The sequence below is a fragment of the Mustela erminea genome, chromosome 4, assembly GCF_009829155.1.
Source record: "Mustela erminea isolate mMusErm1 chromosome 4, mMusErm1.Pri, whole genome shotgun sequence".
In the NCBI taxonomy this organism is placed as follows: domain Eukaryota; kingdom Metazoa; phylum Chordata; class Mammalia; order Carnivora; family Mustelidae; genus Mustela; species Mustela erminea.
In genome coordinates this window covers 24,277,385-24,291,955 of record NC_045617.1, presented here as the reverse complement: position 1 = coordinate 24,291,955, position 14,571 = coordinate 24,277,385, and the positions used below count along the sequence as shown (strand labels likewise).

Sequence of the window (14,571 nt, the reverse complement as noted above, 5' to 3'; positions counted from 1 at the left end):
CAAAAGGGACTGGAAGAAGAGACCAATAGGATATGGAAAGGATTAAACAGTAACAAAAAGGGTGAAGAAATTTTGCTTTTATTGAGCACCTACTCTATTCCAGGCACTTTGTATATTTTATCTTGTTTAATTCTCAAGACAAGCCTGGGAGTAGGGTATGATTATTTCCTTCACTAATGAAGAAACTAATGAAGAAATGAGGCTTAATGTTTGGATGCTTGCTCTAAAGTCTAAAGTGTAATTAAGGGTGAAACAAGGATTTGGACTCAAGCCTTTCTGATGTCAATGCTTGTGCTCTTTCCACCCCACGGGGTTGCCTTCTCTTGTGCTCATCCCAGATGATTAAGGAAGTCTAATCAATAAGGGTAAGGGACCTTCATGCCAGGCACTATGCTAGGTCTACTCTACAGATTCTGGGGCTCCCTGGCTTCACAGAGCTGGGAGCCCCTCTGGGAAGGTGGAGACATTCAGAGCACTCCAGGAACCCATGCGAGACTGTCATGTGAGACATGTCACCCATGTCAAGACACACTGGGGAGTTATTAAGAGGGCCCATCATAGGGACCCTAGCAGGAAAGTCAGTGAAGGCCTTCTGGAGCAAGGTATGCCTGAATTGAGATGTAAGGGATGAGAAGGATGACCAGAGAGGAGGTCATTCCAGATAGAGGGAAGGCAACATGCTGAAATTTTATGGGGGGCTCTAGGGACTGAGAGGAAGACAATGAATGCAGGGGTCTGTTGACCACATAAACAAGTTTGGTTTTTACCTAAGAGGAATGGGAGGGAAACTGAAGGGAATCAAGTGGGTTGGGAGTTGGGTGGCTTGTGATGATGGGGACAGTGTGTGTGTGTGTGTGTGTGTGTGTGTGTGTGTGTGTGTGTGTGAAAGAGAGAGAGAGAGAGAGAGAGAGAGAGATGCCATCCTACTGCTGGTACTCTTACAATAGAAATGATTGTTGGTGGACACCCCATAAGAAGGAATGGACTGAATTCTACTCTGACTGGATTGAAGACACCAGGTGGGACTACGGGAGGTTAGGGTCCTTAGGAGATCTGGAATCACAAACACAGAGTTGGAAACTCTTCAAGGTAAGCAGGTTCACTCTGGGTGAAAAGTAAACGTGGCTCTGAAAAGAAAATACTGGGCCACCAAACCACCTTTCTAGTCCCATCCCAGTGCAACCAGGTTGAATTTGAGGTGCCTTGAGAACCAAGTTTGAGGTGCCTTGAAAACCAAGTTTCAAGTAATCCTATCTGTGAGACACTTTAGCTAATATTCTCAGAGAATTTGGTCGTTCTCCCTGCTGTCTAGCTAAGGACTAAATTCTTCATTAGAGCTATCTCAATGGCAGCTCTCCAGTTCACAAAGCATCTGCTAGACAGCGGGCTGGCCATCACAGCCTTAGAGGTCATTCAACTGACCTACCTGTGAGAGCCTGTGGGGCTGCCAAGCTTGGTATGGTGGCTGCATCCTGAGGGATGGAGCTGAGGTCGGGCTCCGGTGTGCTCCGCGGAGGTGAGAGGGCTAAAGGAGTCATAAGAACCCGAGACTTGAGCTGCAAGACAGAGCCCATTTGGTCAAGGAAAATCTAGAAATACACTCTACACTTGCCCCCAATTTTTCATGGACATCAGGTTACCAGTTGCTACTCTATCATGTTTCCACAGCTTTCTATTGTGCAGCTAAGGGGTTGAACTTCAGATTCAAGATTGTGATAGAGACTCATGTCTGGGGTCAAATTCAGAGATCAGCTCTGCACCTTACCCTTAGAGTGGATCTACCCAGGAAATGACTTGTGTCAGGCAGTGAGTGTGGGAACACAAGAGGTATGACCATTGAAGCCTGTGAGCTGTCTGAGTGCAGAATTTAGGGGAGGGGACGGTACCCATGCTGCAAATTCCTAGAATCCTGTGGACAGAGCTTTCCCAACAGCTACCCAGGGACCAATTTGGAAGCTCTCCTCACTCTCTGCTGAGCTATCAGCTCACAAAGATCACTGGATCTTGCTGGAAAAGAGACCAGAAACCGTTCCTCCAAGAGGCTGCCATACTACTCAGTGTTTATTTCCTACAGCAGAAACTGTCAAGGGCAGCCCAAGTGTGGACATGAGTGTATTCTCTGGTGATGAGAAGCAGCCACCTTGAAGGACTGTTTGAAATAAAAAATGAGGAGCTGAAATTTGTTGATATGGAATAAAATAGAGATGACTGGTCAGTTGATTATGTCAATGCCAACAAGTCACTCTCCATAGCAAGGTTTGACAGAAAATTGTCTAATCCACCAAAAAATAGTGAATAATTCCGTCACTTCACCTCTTCACCACTGACCTGTGTCTGTTCTCTACTCTAGACCAATTAAATCATTCTCTGGGAGTGGGACGAAGGCATCAGGAGTTTTAAAAGGTACTCAGATGATTCTAGTACACAATTAAGGTTGAGTGTGTTTTTCCACTACTCCACTGTTTTTCAAATTTAAGGTGCAATCACTCACCTGGGGGATCTGATTAAAATATCAACTCTGATTCAGGAAGTCTGGGGTGGGGCCCGAGATTCTGCATTTCTAACAAGCTTCTAGGCAGTATTGATGTTGCTAGTCCATTGGCCATATTTTTAGTAGCAAGGGTGTGTATTCTGTTGTTAGTATATTTGCAGACCCCGCCCATATATGCAGATCCCCCCATATTGAATCATCAATATGGAGTTGATATAAAAGGCCCTGATAATGGGTAAGCTCATCAGAGAAGAACAGAAGGAGTACAGATGGAGAAGAGAAAAATTCAAGCACAGAGCTCTGTAAGACTCCAACATGTAGAGTCTTGGAGAGACAAGGAGGAACCAGCAAAAGAAACCAGGAAAGACACCCAGTGGAGTAGAAAGAAAACTGAGAGAGTGGGTCCTTGTGAGAGCCAGAGAAAGTGTTTCATGAAGGAGAGAGTGGTCAGCCATGTCAAAAGCTCTAATCACAAGGAAGAGTAGAAGTGGCCTTTAGATGTAGCAACTTCTCAACATAGAGGGGGTAGTGCAGTGGGTGGGATGAGAACCTGATTGGAATTAGCTCAAGAAATAATGGGAGGGGAAGCACTGGGATCAGGAGTTTAAGTCAACTCTTTCAAGGAGGCTTGTCTGGAAGGGGAGCCAAAAATTAGCCATAGCAAGAAGGAAAAGTCAAATCAAGTAGTTTTTGCCCCACAGTGGGAGATCACCTCACACCCATCAGGATAGCTACTATCAAAAACAAATGAAAAAAATAATAAGTGTGGCAGGATGTGGAGAAATCAGAACTCTTGTGCACCATTAGAGCAGTTCTCCAAGAAATTTAAAATAGAATTGCCCAACAATTCCACTTCCAGGCCTATATCCAAAAGAATTGAAAGCAAGATCTCCAAGAGGGATTTGTCCACTCATGCTCATAACAGCACAACTCACAATAGTCCACAAGGAAGCAACTACCAGGGTACACTGACAGATGAATAGATAAACATAAGATGATATGTATACACAAGGGAATATTACTCAGCCTTGAAGAGGAAGGGAATTCTGGCCCATGCTACAACATGGAGGAGTCTTGAACATATTTGCTAAGTGGGATAAGCGGGTCACAAAAAGACAAGTATTCCATGATTCCACTCATTTAAGGTACCTAGAATAGTCAAGATCACTGAACCAGAAAGTAGAATAGTTTTCTCCAGGGGTTTGAGGGAGAAGGGAATGGGGAGTTGTTTAATGGGGACAGAGTTTCTGTTTTGCAAGGTGAAGTTCTAGAGACGGAATGCATAGCAATGTGAATATACTTGCTACCGAGCTGTACGCTTAGAAGTGGGTATGATGGTACATTTTATGCCATGTGTCTTACCACAATTAAAGCTTTTAAAAAAGTATTTATATATATAAATACTTCTTTATACATATATATTTTATATTTTATATAATTTTATATATTTTATATATATTTATATATTTATACACACACACACACTCACACACATACATATTTTGAGACAGGAGAGACATACTTTAATGCTGAGGGAAATAATCCAGCAGAGAGGGAAAGGATGATTCAGGGGAGTGCTTGGAGAGCTGGCAGCATCAGGACTTGAGAAGGTGAGAGGGAATGAATTTAGTGAATGGAGGCGGGTGGGTGGGAGGGCTGGGTCAAGGCTGCAGGGAAACTGGGACCTTTCATCTATTTTATTGCAAAGCAGAGTATAATGGCCCGGATCTGGTGTGTGTGTGGGGGGGCGGGGAGTGGATGTGGAGATGGGAACTTACAAAAGGTCTCTTCTGATGGCTTCTAATTTCTCCATGATGCCAGAAGCCTGAGTGAGGATAGAGGAGGCTGTGTTCATGAACTAAGGTGTGGCTGCTGAGCAGCATTGAGGATGCAGTGGGATGTGTGGAAATGAATTTAAATTCACTGAAATTTACAATTAAATCCGTCAAAAGTGAGCACCCTGGTTGCCCAGGGCTATCTGGATGCAGAATCTGGGGCTCTGGCAAGAGACCCAATGTTAGTCAGAAGCTACAGTCAACAGAGATATCATCTTATTCTGTTTAGCATTTGAAAAATTAGTTATGCTCTGCTAAATACTATAGAAATAATCTCAAAGACAACTCAGTGGTAGAAAGGAGGGGACCAGAAACCAGCTGTGACTCAGTGATCGTGACTTTGGCACGGTTCCCTCACCTGCCGAGTGTGACAAGGGCTACATGTTACCCTGCCTGTCCTCCCAGGTCATGCACCACACGTCCCCCTGACAGTCCTTCTAGGAATGATATGCTGTGCTGCATGGCTTGTGATGGAGAGGCTGGTGGTAGCAGTCCCCAACAACTGTGGGCAGTGGTCTCTAGAAGGACCTTGGCTAAATTCTCCATTACAGGCTTAGAGCCTTCCAACCAACATACAGATAATGATGTTGGTGGGGGAAAAGTAAGATTTTGCAAGTCACCAATGTTCCCTCTGTGTCTTTAAGCAAATCGCACAAAGATCTTCGTGACCCTTCCCTAGAAGGATGGTGATGTGACAATGGTGATGATGGTGAGGAGAGTGATGGTGGAGAGTTTCCTGTTTGCATGAGTGTATAATAACCCTAAGACCTAATGCTTGCTCACAATTTTAATATTTATTAGAAAAGGGTCTGTTTGTTGAATCCACCTCTTAAGAAGTAATACAAATAGAGTTGGCTCTTACCACTGCCCACCATTTCTGATCAGATAAAGCAATTGAAGGAATTAGAATAAGTCAGCCGGTTGCAGGGCAAACCATGGGCATTCATCCTACCCTTCAAACAGCTGCTGGGACTTTTGAACAAAGAAGAAATCTCACGCACTCGTGGGTGGTCCATGACTTTTTAAAAATTCTTCTGGTAAGAGAATAGACCATCAGGAAGCATACCTTTGACCTAGCATGCTGAAATTTCTATCTCATCACTTAAAATAAAGGAAAAAACTTGTCCTAGGAAAGGGAGTCACATCCGATTTTCAAGGGCTCCTAAAATAGAAATGAGTCCAGTGGCTAGGAATGTACTTTGGTGTGATGTGGGGCCCCCTGTCAGTGCCTCTCCTACATGTGGAATGAGGAACTCCCTGTATGACCCAACATACAGGGATGCTATTCTCTGGCAGGTCATTTGCCTTTGCCATTGCTGGCTTTTTGTGTGTTTTTGTTTGTTTGTTTTTGTTGTTGTTGCATTTTTTAAAAATGGACAAAACAAAAAAGTGCTGTTTTTTTAAATAGCTTTTTTGTTGCATTTTGTTTTTTAAATGCACAAAATAAAACAGAAGGGTCCAATCTTGGTATCTAATACCATTCTTCAATAAAAGGAGCTAGGGCTTTTTGGAGAAAGGGCTGATTCAAGGACAAGTGAGGGAAGCATTCAAGATGAGCCTGCGACACCTTGTCTCAGAACGTGAGAGTACTAAACACACACATACACAATGATGACTGTGGGTCATAGGAACACAAGAGTCAATGGAAAGAGCTTACGGTGTCCAAATCTGGAACAATATGAGCAACAAATCATGAGTAATGGATTCTGATTCAAAGTATACCATGAATATCCATTACTCCCTACTGACATAAATGAATGACTGACTATATACATGGAGGAGAACAGACAAACCTCTTATGCATAAATATTCCAAATAGTTATTGTGGAGCATAACCTCCCACTCCTTAAGTGTGAGTTCCACATAGTAACATCCTTCCAAAAAGGACAGCATGGAAATGTGGGGAAAGTGACTTTACCATGGAGAAACCCATCAAACACCACCTCAGACAGGTGACCAAGGTCACCATCCACAGTGATAATCCACATTGATAGTATGTACCCTTGACATGGCATGATGAGAATGACACCTTACCTCTGGACTCTTCTTCCCCAAAACCCATAACCCCAGTCTAATCATTAGAAAAACATCAGACAAGCCCAAATTATGAACATTTTATAAAACACTTGACCAACTCTTCAAAACTGCCAATGTCATCAAAAACAAGGGAACTCTGAGAAATTTTCACAGCCAAGAGAAGCCTAAGGAGACAAGATGACTGAATGTTAATATGATATCCTGGCTAGATCCTGGAACAGAATACGGAAAAACTAATGAATCTGAATAAAATACGGACATGATTTAATAATGATGTATTATTATTGGTTCGCTAGTTGAGACAAATGTATCATAGTAATATAAAATGTTAACCATAGAGGAAAGTAGGCATGGGGTATATGAGAATTCTCTGTTTTACCTTCGCAACTCGCCTGTAAATCCAAACCTATTCTAAAATATCGATTATTTTTTAAAGTATTAAAAACAGGATCTGGCAGAATAAACTGGATAAAATGGAAGGGAGGAAAGGAGGCAAACTTCTTTCTTGGAAGCGTAAGTCTAGAGAGAGATTAGGTGCCTGAGACGCCATGCTCTGACATATACTGGAGCTAATCCTTGGCCTTCAAAGCCAACAGCCCTGTACAGATGCTGGCAAAGTTGGCACCTTCACCTGAAATTCAAAACTTCAATCAAAAGGATGTGGTCACCCCCTCCAGCAGGGTGTGGTTGCCAGCAGCTGCCCAAGGGGCTGTGCTTTGCTGGGGTAGAGTATCGTGATGGGTGACGCAGAAGAGTAGAGAGTGGGTTCCTGCCAGCTGGCGTCTCCACCAAAAGGGGTTGGAGAATGTACGAGCAGCTCATCTTTCTTTTCCATTTACAGATCCAAAATAAGGGCCTGGAGAGTTTCTCACTCCAGCTGTCTTTTGGGGAAGACCTTCTCTAAGACATTTGCTAAACAACCACTGGAAAGAGTTGGGGAAGGGGAGGGTCTGTTTGCAAACTGAGATGTGTGACCAGGGGCCACTAATGGAGAAGGGGTTAATTGCTCCGAAAATTGAAGTATTAATCTAGAAATTTTCAAGTGCGGCAGGAACGGAAGTACTAACTATACACTGGTAGCAATAGGTTGGTCATCTGAGGATGGAGAATGTTGTTGAAGGAGTATGATGTGTAGAGACGACATACACATCAGCAGAGATGAAGGAACAAAGCAAAATTTAAAAATAAGTTCGGGGTGCCAGTGGGCACATACATTGGAACATAGCTTTTGGATCTGAGCTCAAAGTCCAGCTCAGCCACTCAGTGTGAGGAGCTCTTGTAACTTAGGATTCTGGAGCCTTTCTTTATCTGTGTGAAGATAATAATATCCCCTCACAGGGATGTGTCAAGATTTAAATGTAAACATCTAACATAGGGCTAGTGCAAATGAGGACTCAGGAAATATTCATTATCACTCTTGCTGATAGTACTGGGGGAGGGCATGACATGAAGGAGAAATGGACCCATATTTCCTCCCCCGGGAGATGGACACTGAGAACTTGCATGACTTCAGTCATCAACTATACATTGCTGACGCCCCACAGGGGAGGGGCTGGAACACAGGTCTCGGAGGCAGGGCTGGGGTTTAAATCCCGGGTCTGCCACCAGCTCACATGGAACCCTGAGCAGCTCATTCAGTGCTTCTAGGCTTCATCTTCCAAAGCCATGAGATTGGGTAGATTGTGGGTTTCTAAATTCTCTTCCAATCCATAATACGTATATACCCTGTATTAGACTACATCTGAAAACATGAAAGCATTTGAAACAAAACCAGTGTCAGTGCCATATTTTGAATGTTGATTAGAAGAAACGTGCCATCCTGAATTTCTTTGGAATTCTATTTCTGGAAATATAGAAAACTAGGTTCTTTGGATCAATTGAAAACAGCCACAAACAATAAATTTAAGATTAATGAAAGTATAGAGGAGCTGACAATATATAAAGAATTATCAGGCCAGGGGTGCCTGGTCTGCTCCATCAGTTAAATGCCCAACTCTTGATTTCATCTCAGGTCATGATCTTGGAGTTGTGGAATTGAGCCCTTCATCAGGCTTCATGCTCAGTGTGGTGTCTGCTTGTCCTTCTCCATCCTCCCCTCTCTCTCTCAAATAAATAAATAAAATCCCTCTCTCAGATAAATAAATAAAATCTTTAAAAAAATATCAGACCAAAATATAAGTGAAATCTAGGCCTTGGGAATTGGTATGGAGGTCAGGGCTCATCCAAAGGGCTATAAACCCACGAAGGGTGAGCCAGTTGAAAACTTGTCCCACCTGACCCCTACCCACCCCTGACTATAAGGAAAGCTGCCCTAATTCCCTTAGACTCACACTCTTTCTCCACACAAAACTTCCTCCGGGTTCTGAGGAGATGCTGTGGGGAGCAGAGTTAGGGAAAATTGAATACCTCATTGTGTTTAACCTTAGACTTTAGTCTAAAAACATGCGTGTTGGAAATGCATATCAGCTCCAAGAACAAGACGTTTATAGCCAATGACCTAATTCCATTCCTAGGCGGCAGCTTGTTTCTGGGTCCACCCATACCTTTTTCTCCCCACACTTGGAGGAGAGATGAAACACCTAAGGGACGGAGGGGCCGCTATCCTTCAGCCTTGAGGCCTTCTTTGGCAACAGGCCCCTCGGTTAAATCTGAGATGCTAGCTAAGCTTTCTTTGAACTAAAACTTCTTCAGGAAAATAATATTACCCCAATACAACAAACTGCCTACATGACAATGAAGACAGAAGGGAATGCTTGAAGCTGGGGAGGAAATGGGCCGGCTCACTAACGCCTTTCCGGGGTGCGGACAGGGTGGGGATACGGTGGGGATGCTGGAGCTTTCTCCCACCATCTCTGTGCTTGGTTCAGATTTTCCTCTGGACCCAGAGAACCCCTGAGACCCGTGAAGAGTGGAGGTGATACGAGGAGGCTGCCGCTTTGCTGAGGGCAGGGCTTAGTTTCCTCCTAGACAGAGGGAAGCTGAGAGAGGAGACGATGAAGCCAGTACTCCAGGGTACCAGGAGAGAGAAGAAAGAAAAGGGAAAACACAAAACACCATCACTGGATCAAGTGGAATTCAGAAAAATGGATCTACTTGTGAGAATTACTTCATGAAATGCTGTTCACGACGCCCTGTGCCCCCAACAATCTTTAGTACAGACCACATATTTCAAGCAATGTGTGGTATGATTGGGTTTCTTACAGAAACTAGTGAGAAGGCCAAGTTCTCTGCATCAGCCTGCAAGGGGTCGACCCTACAGATGGAGAGAAAACAGGGTGCATCCAGGAGCGGGACTGTGTCTTAGCAGAACTCAGGGCAGTGGGAAGCTGGAGCTGCCTTAAACTGGGCCATAAAGGATGACTTAGATTTTCAGGAATATTGCAAGTTGACACAGTGATTGCTGAACATTGAAGTATATATATATTTACAGAGTATTAATTTAAAATACTTTAAAAACAAAGGTAATTGATACTCAAAAACTCATCACTTTCTAATTATTCTAATTATTTTGTTATCATGCCCTTAGGGAAGTAAAGACACAGGAGTGTATCTGAGCAACTCCATGCTCGGGGCTGTCATTTTGGTATCTTGGAACTGGACATGTTGGGAATATATGCTTTGGAAATTATTGAATGCTACCAATTAGGGCCGGATTTACTCTCTGATTGACTCACAGACTTGAGAAAGTGATGGAGAAAATGTTAAAAACACAAATTAAACTACGCCTAGGGGTGCCTGGGTGGCTCAGTGGGTTAAAGCCTCTGCCTTCAGCTCAGGTCATGGTCCCAGGGTCCTGGGATCGAGCCCCTCATGGGCTCTCTGCTCAGCTTCCTCCTGTCTCTCTGCCTGTCTCTCTGCCTACTTGTGATCTCTCTCACTCTCTCTGTGTCAAATAAATAAATAAATAAATAAATAAACAAACCAAAAACCCCCACAAATTAAACTTAAAAGTGGGCCTTGTCTGCGACTGTTACACCACGAATGGCACAAAAAACTGAACTATTTTTGGTTTTCACAAACTATCACCCAGTTCAACGAAGAAGCTCATCACATGCTCAACAAACGAGCAAACTTCCAACATACGATTTCACTGTTTACCTTTCTTACTTTCTTACCTCTTAACATAATTGAAAATATCAACCAGCATTCATGTTGGACTCATGCTCAGCTGGTGGGGGGACATTAGCCAGCATACCTCTGCCTCACACCCCCACTGAACCTCAGCCTTGGCCCTTGCTCCAGCCCTGGGGGTGGGGGTGTCACAGAAAACCACAGGAGAGACAGTCCCCACCCTGAGTTCCCCACACCGTTCATCCTAAGGGAACGGCTCCTGCCAACTTGTGCCTGTGTAATGATTTTCCCCATGGGAAAATGGGGATGCAAGGGGCATGCCATGCCCACCATCAGCAAGGGGGGCGTACCTCGAAGATCAGCGCAGGAAGGCTCATTAGATAGCTATTCTTCTCTTGCATACAATATCATGCTGCATTTGACGTTCGTAAATAGGATTCTAAGACAATACAAGATCTGGATAATCAAAGAATCGTGGAAGCCAATTCAACAGTTCTAATGAAAACACATTTTAGAAGAGGCTTTGAGCAAGTGTTGGAACAAATAAAACCCTTTCTACTTAAGTTCGAACATTCTCTTAATTGAGATTTCTGTGAATTTGACTTCCTTGTTACACAATGCCAAGGACACATACTTTGCGGGGGGTGGGGGCGGCAAGAAAAGGATGGCAATAAAAAAGAGGAAATAAAACATAATGTGGCATTACTTATGTTTATTAGAAAATCACTCTCTTTATAGAGTGAATCTTCTAGTTAAAAGAAGATTATTCTTTACGATGCCCGGGTGGCTCAGTTAGTTAAGCCTGTGCCTTTGGCTCAGGTCATGATCCCTGGGTCCTGGGATTGAGTCCCACTCCTTGCTCAGTGCATAGTCTTCTCCCTCTGCCTGCCGCTCCCCCTGCTTGTAGTCGCTCTTTCTGACAAATAAATAAATAAAATATGAAGAAGAAAAAAAAAGACTGTTCTTTAAGAACTTAGCAGAGGCTGCTGGTTATTCCCAAATTTCCATGCCCCCTTCTTTCTTTATCAATGGGATTCCTTGACTTTTAGCTGGCCACCTGATCCCCTAGTCCCCTAGCACTGCATTTCCCCATCTCTTTTGGCACTAAGTATGGCCAATGGACTAGTTTATGGCCAGTGAGATCCAATTTTAAGGGGTGTGTGCAGCTTTGAGGGTTGAGTCCTTAAAGGGGAAAGACATGCTCCACTACCTCTGTCCCCATTCCGCTGCCTAGACTAGTGCCATAGTGGGAAGTGGAAGGCTATTTTAGAGTATGACGTAGAGATTTGGTGTTAAGAATAGCAGAACACTAATGATGTACTATATCCTGGCTAACTGAACATAATAATAAAAATAAATTTAAAAAATAAATTAAAAAAAAAAAAAGAGTAGCAGAACAACGGAAAGGGAGCCTGGGTCCCAAAACCATGGAGACATCATATCATTCTCAGATGAGCTTCTCAGACTTTAACACAACAGGGGAGTTAGCTTCTATCTTCTTTAGGCCACTGTTGTTTGGCCTTTGTTAGAGCAGCTGGCTTCTAGATTCTGAGTAATATAATTATCATCATGTTAGAACATGTTAACCATTTGTTTTTAGTATTTTAGGGATAATATTCTTTCTAAACATGTTACAATTTTCTGAGCTCATGAAACAGAGCAGACAGAACATAATTTACTCTTTTTTGGAAAGACTAAATGGGAAAGCATAATTACTATTCTGAACAATAGTACAAAGAGATTGCCAAGGTCTAGGGGGCTGCTGGCCCATCAGTAAGTGGCCTCAGGCTGTAGGACTTGGTTCATTCATACCTAATTCTTGCTGTTTTTCTGACTCCCCTTGCTATCAGGGGTCAAATAAGAAAATATACACAATATTTTGGCCCAGATCCTCAAACACAGAAGTGGTCAATGAATGTTCTATGACTGTTATTGTTATTATCATTGTTGTTGTTGTTGTTGTTGTTGTTATTACAGTTATGTAGAGGGAACAGGCAGCTATTTTCAAAACTCAACACTTTTTTCTTCCCGCTTCAATCATAATCCCAACCATAAAGGCACAGGAGCTAGAAATCCCACTGTTCAGTGACATTATATTCAGCCACATCTACAGAATGGAAGCTAGAGTTTCTCCTTGATGTAGACTCTCTCTCTCTCTCTTTATCTCTTTAAAACGAACTTAATGGTCTTTTTAGTCATGAGATATAAGGAAAATCTATCTGTTGACCTTGAGTTGTCTATGAACTAAACCAACAGCAGAGGCTTCAAACTGAGATACAAATTCTGTTCCAGGTTGAAGAAGGCTGTTTTCGAGGCAGTCAGCGTATGGCTCTTCAGAGAAAATATGATGTGAAGAGGTTTCTGCTTCCTTCGACTGGGCTGAGAAGGGAGCTTAAGGCCATCAGATGGTGTTCTCACAGCAGTGAGCATGACCTGGCAGTGAGGTCACTGGCCTGGGCCAAGAGACATGGGCAGATGGGCCCTGGGAGGAGGCATGACCTATGAACTCTGGGGCGCTGACATCTGACTACTGGTTGAATTCTTCCTTTTCTGCTTGTAATTCACTCATATTATTCTCAAGACCCAGAGAAGGGGTTAAATATCACACCGCGTGTTAGCTGTGCGTGGGTCTTAAATGGAGAGCCTTGTGCCCATATTTGGAGCAGGGAGAGTTTCCACATGTGATTGACACAGAGGTGATGGGCAGCGCAGTGTGGGAGAGCACCAGGCAAGAAGCAACAAATGGCCACCACCATAGACCTTGACATAGTCAGCACCACCAGGCATCCTCAGAATCTCCTGGGAAAGAGCCTTCTGAACACTCAAATACTGATTATTCTATTGTGACAATATTGTTAGCATAAATATACCATAATGATGCTATTATTGATGTAACAATTGTTACTATTGTATGATATTGATGTTATTGTATTTTTTATTCTATATGATTAATAAAATACCATTCAGTTAAAACAAAAATTCTTATTATATAGAAATATAGAATTATATTAGAAATAGAAATATCTTATTTCGCTTGCTCAGGATTTCTTTTTTAACAACTTCTGTCTCCCCAAATGAATCTCAAATAGTTAAAATTGCCGAATTAGTGGCCATTTGGTAAATGAAATGAAACTCTACACTTTCCTTGCTGGTCTCCCCACGATTAAAATCTTTTCATTAATGGTAAAATGGGCTTCTGGGTCTCAGAAATCATCAGAATAAAACTGAAGAAACCTTACAGGTTGCCAAATTTATTTTGCCAAGTGAGGATATTTTTTGAATTACCAAATCCTGACAACATACAACATTTAATAAAATGCTTTTTAGAATTCCCAAGTTCCTCACCACGTAAGACACTTAAATAAAATAAATTTTAACACCAAAACAGTAGGAAGCAGATATCTCAGAATAAAGGATGATCCTTTGGGCAGAACCGTTTCAGCTTTATGAAGATTTTCATCTGGTTCTTATTTTTCTTGCGTCACCACAAGGGAGTCAGCCCTTCCAGCAGACGACACCTGGTTTGAAGACATTCCCGAACACCAAACCCACTGCATGGGGAGCTGTCTGGGAGCTGCAGGCCTGAGATAATTCCCACACATTTCCCCAAATACATGGAAGGTGGACTTGAGCAAGAGCTGGGACCTGCTGCCCTTGTGAGACGTGGGCATGAGGCCTGCCTTCCATGTTGTAGGACCCAGACTGTCAGCTTACCATGCCAAAAAGCTTTCTTCCTGCCCCGTGTTAGGAGCTCTGAAAACTGCCCCTTTTAGGACACAGGACAATTGCCAAGTCAGGCTCATTCCATGGACTGAATTTCCATTTTTCCTGGCCCCAGAAATGCTATGTCTGTTGGTAATTTTCATTCCTGGGTCACAGCTCCCAGGGGAGTCGAAGAAAGGCCAACTAAGAGAGAGGAATGTTCAGTGTGTTTCCTCAGATCCTGGATCTGCTCCCTGGCTCCATCAACTCTGTTGATAGAAGGCTGCCCTGCTCCAGCCTTCCAGAAGCAACTCCCACACCTCAGCAAGGGCGCAGGTGCCGAGCTGGGAAGACCCGCCCTGTGCCTGCTTCTGAGACATAGTTCTCTGAAGCCCATACTAAGGGCATATGCCGTTAGTGCCCATGAGAAAAAGG

General features: G+C 43.2%; 1 protein-coding gene across 9 annotated transcripts in view; it reads right to left on the bottom strand.

Moving 5' to 3' along the window:
• SCML4 (Scm polycomb group protein like 4) overlaps nt 1–14,571 on the bottom strand; it is a 99,779-nt gene that overhangs the window by 36,042 nt on the left and 49,166 nt on the right. For all 9 annotated transcript variants that reach the window (XR_004284811.1, XR_004284810.1, XM_032338888.1 and 6 more), the window contains one exon: nt 1,427–1,556. Coding sequence is in view for 7 of the 9 variants with exons in the window: in XM_032338888.1 (XP_032194779.1) it covers nt 1,427–1,556 (130 nt within the window). In the remaining 2 variants the exon portion in view is untranslated. The remainder of the gene's footprint in view (nt 1–1,426; nt 1,557–14,571) is intronic.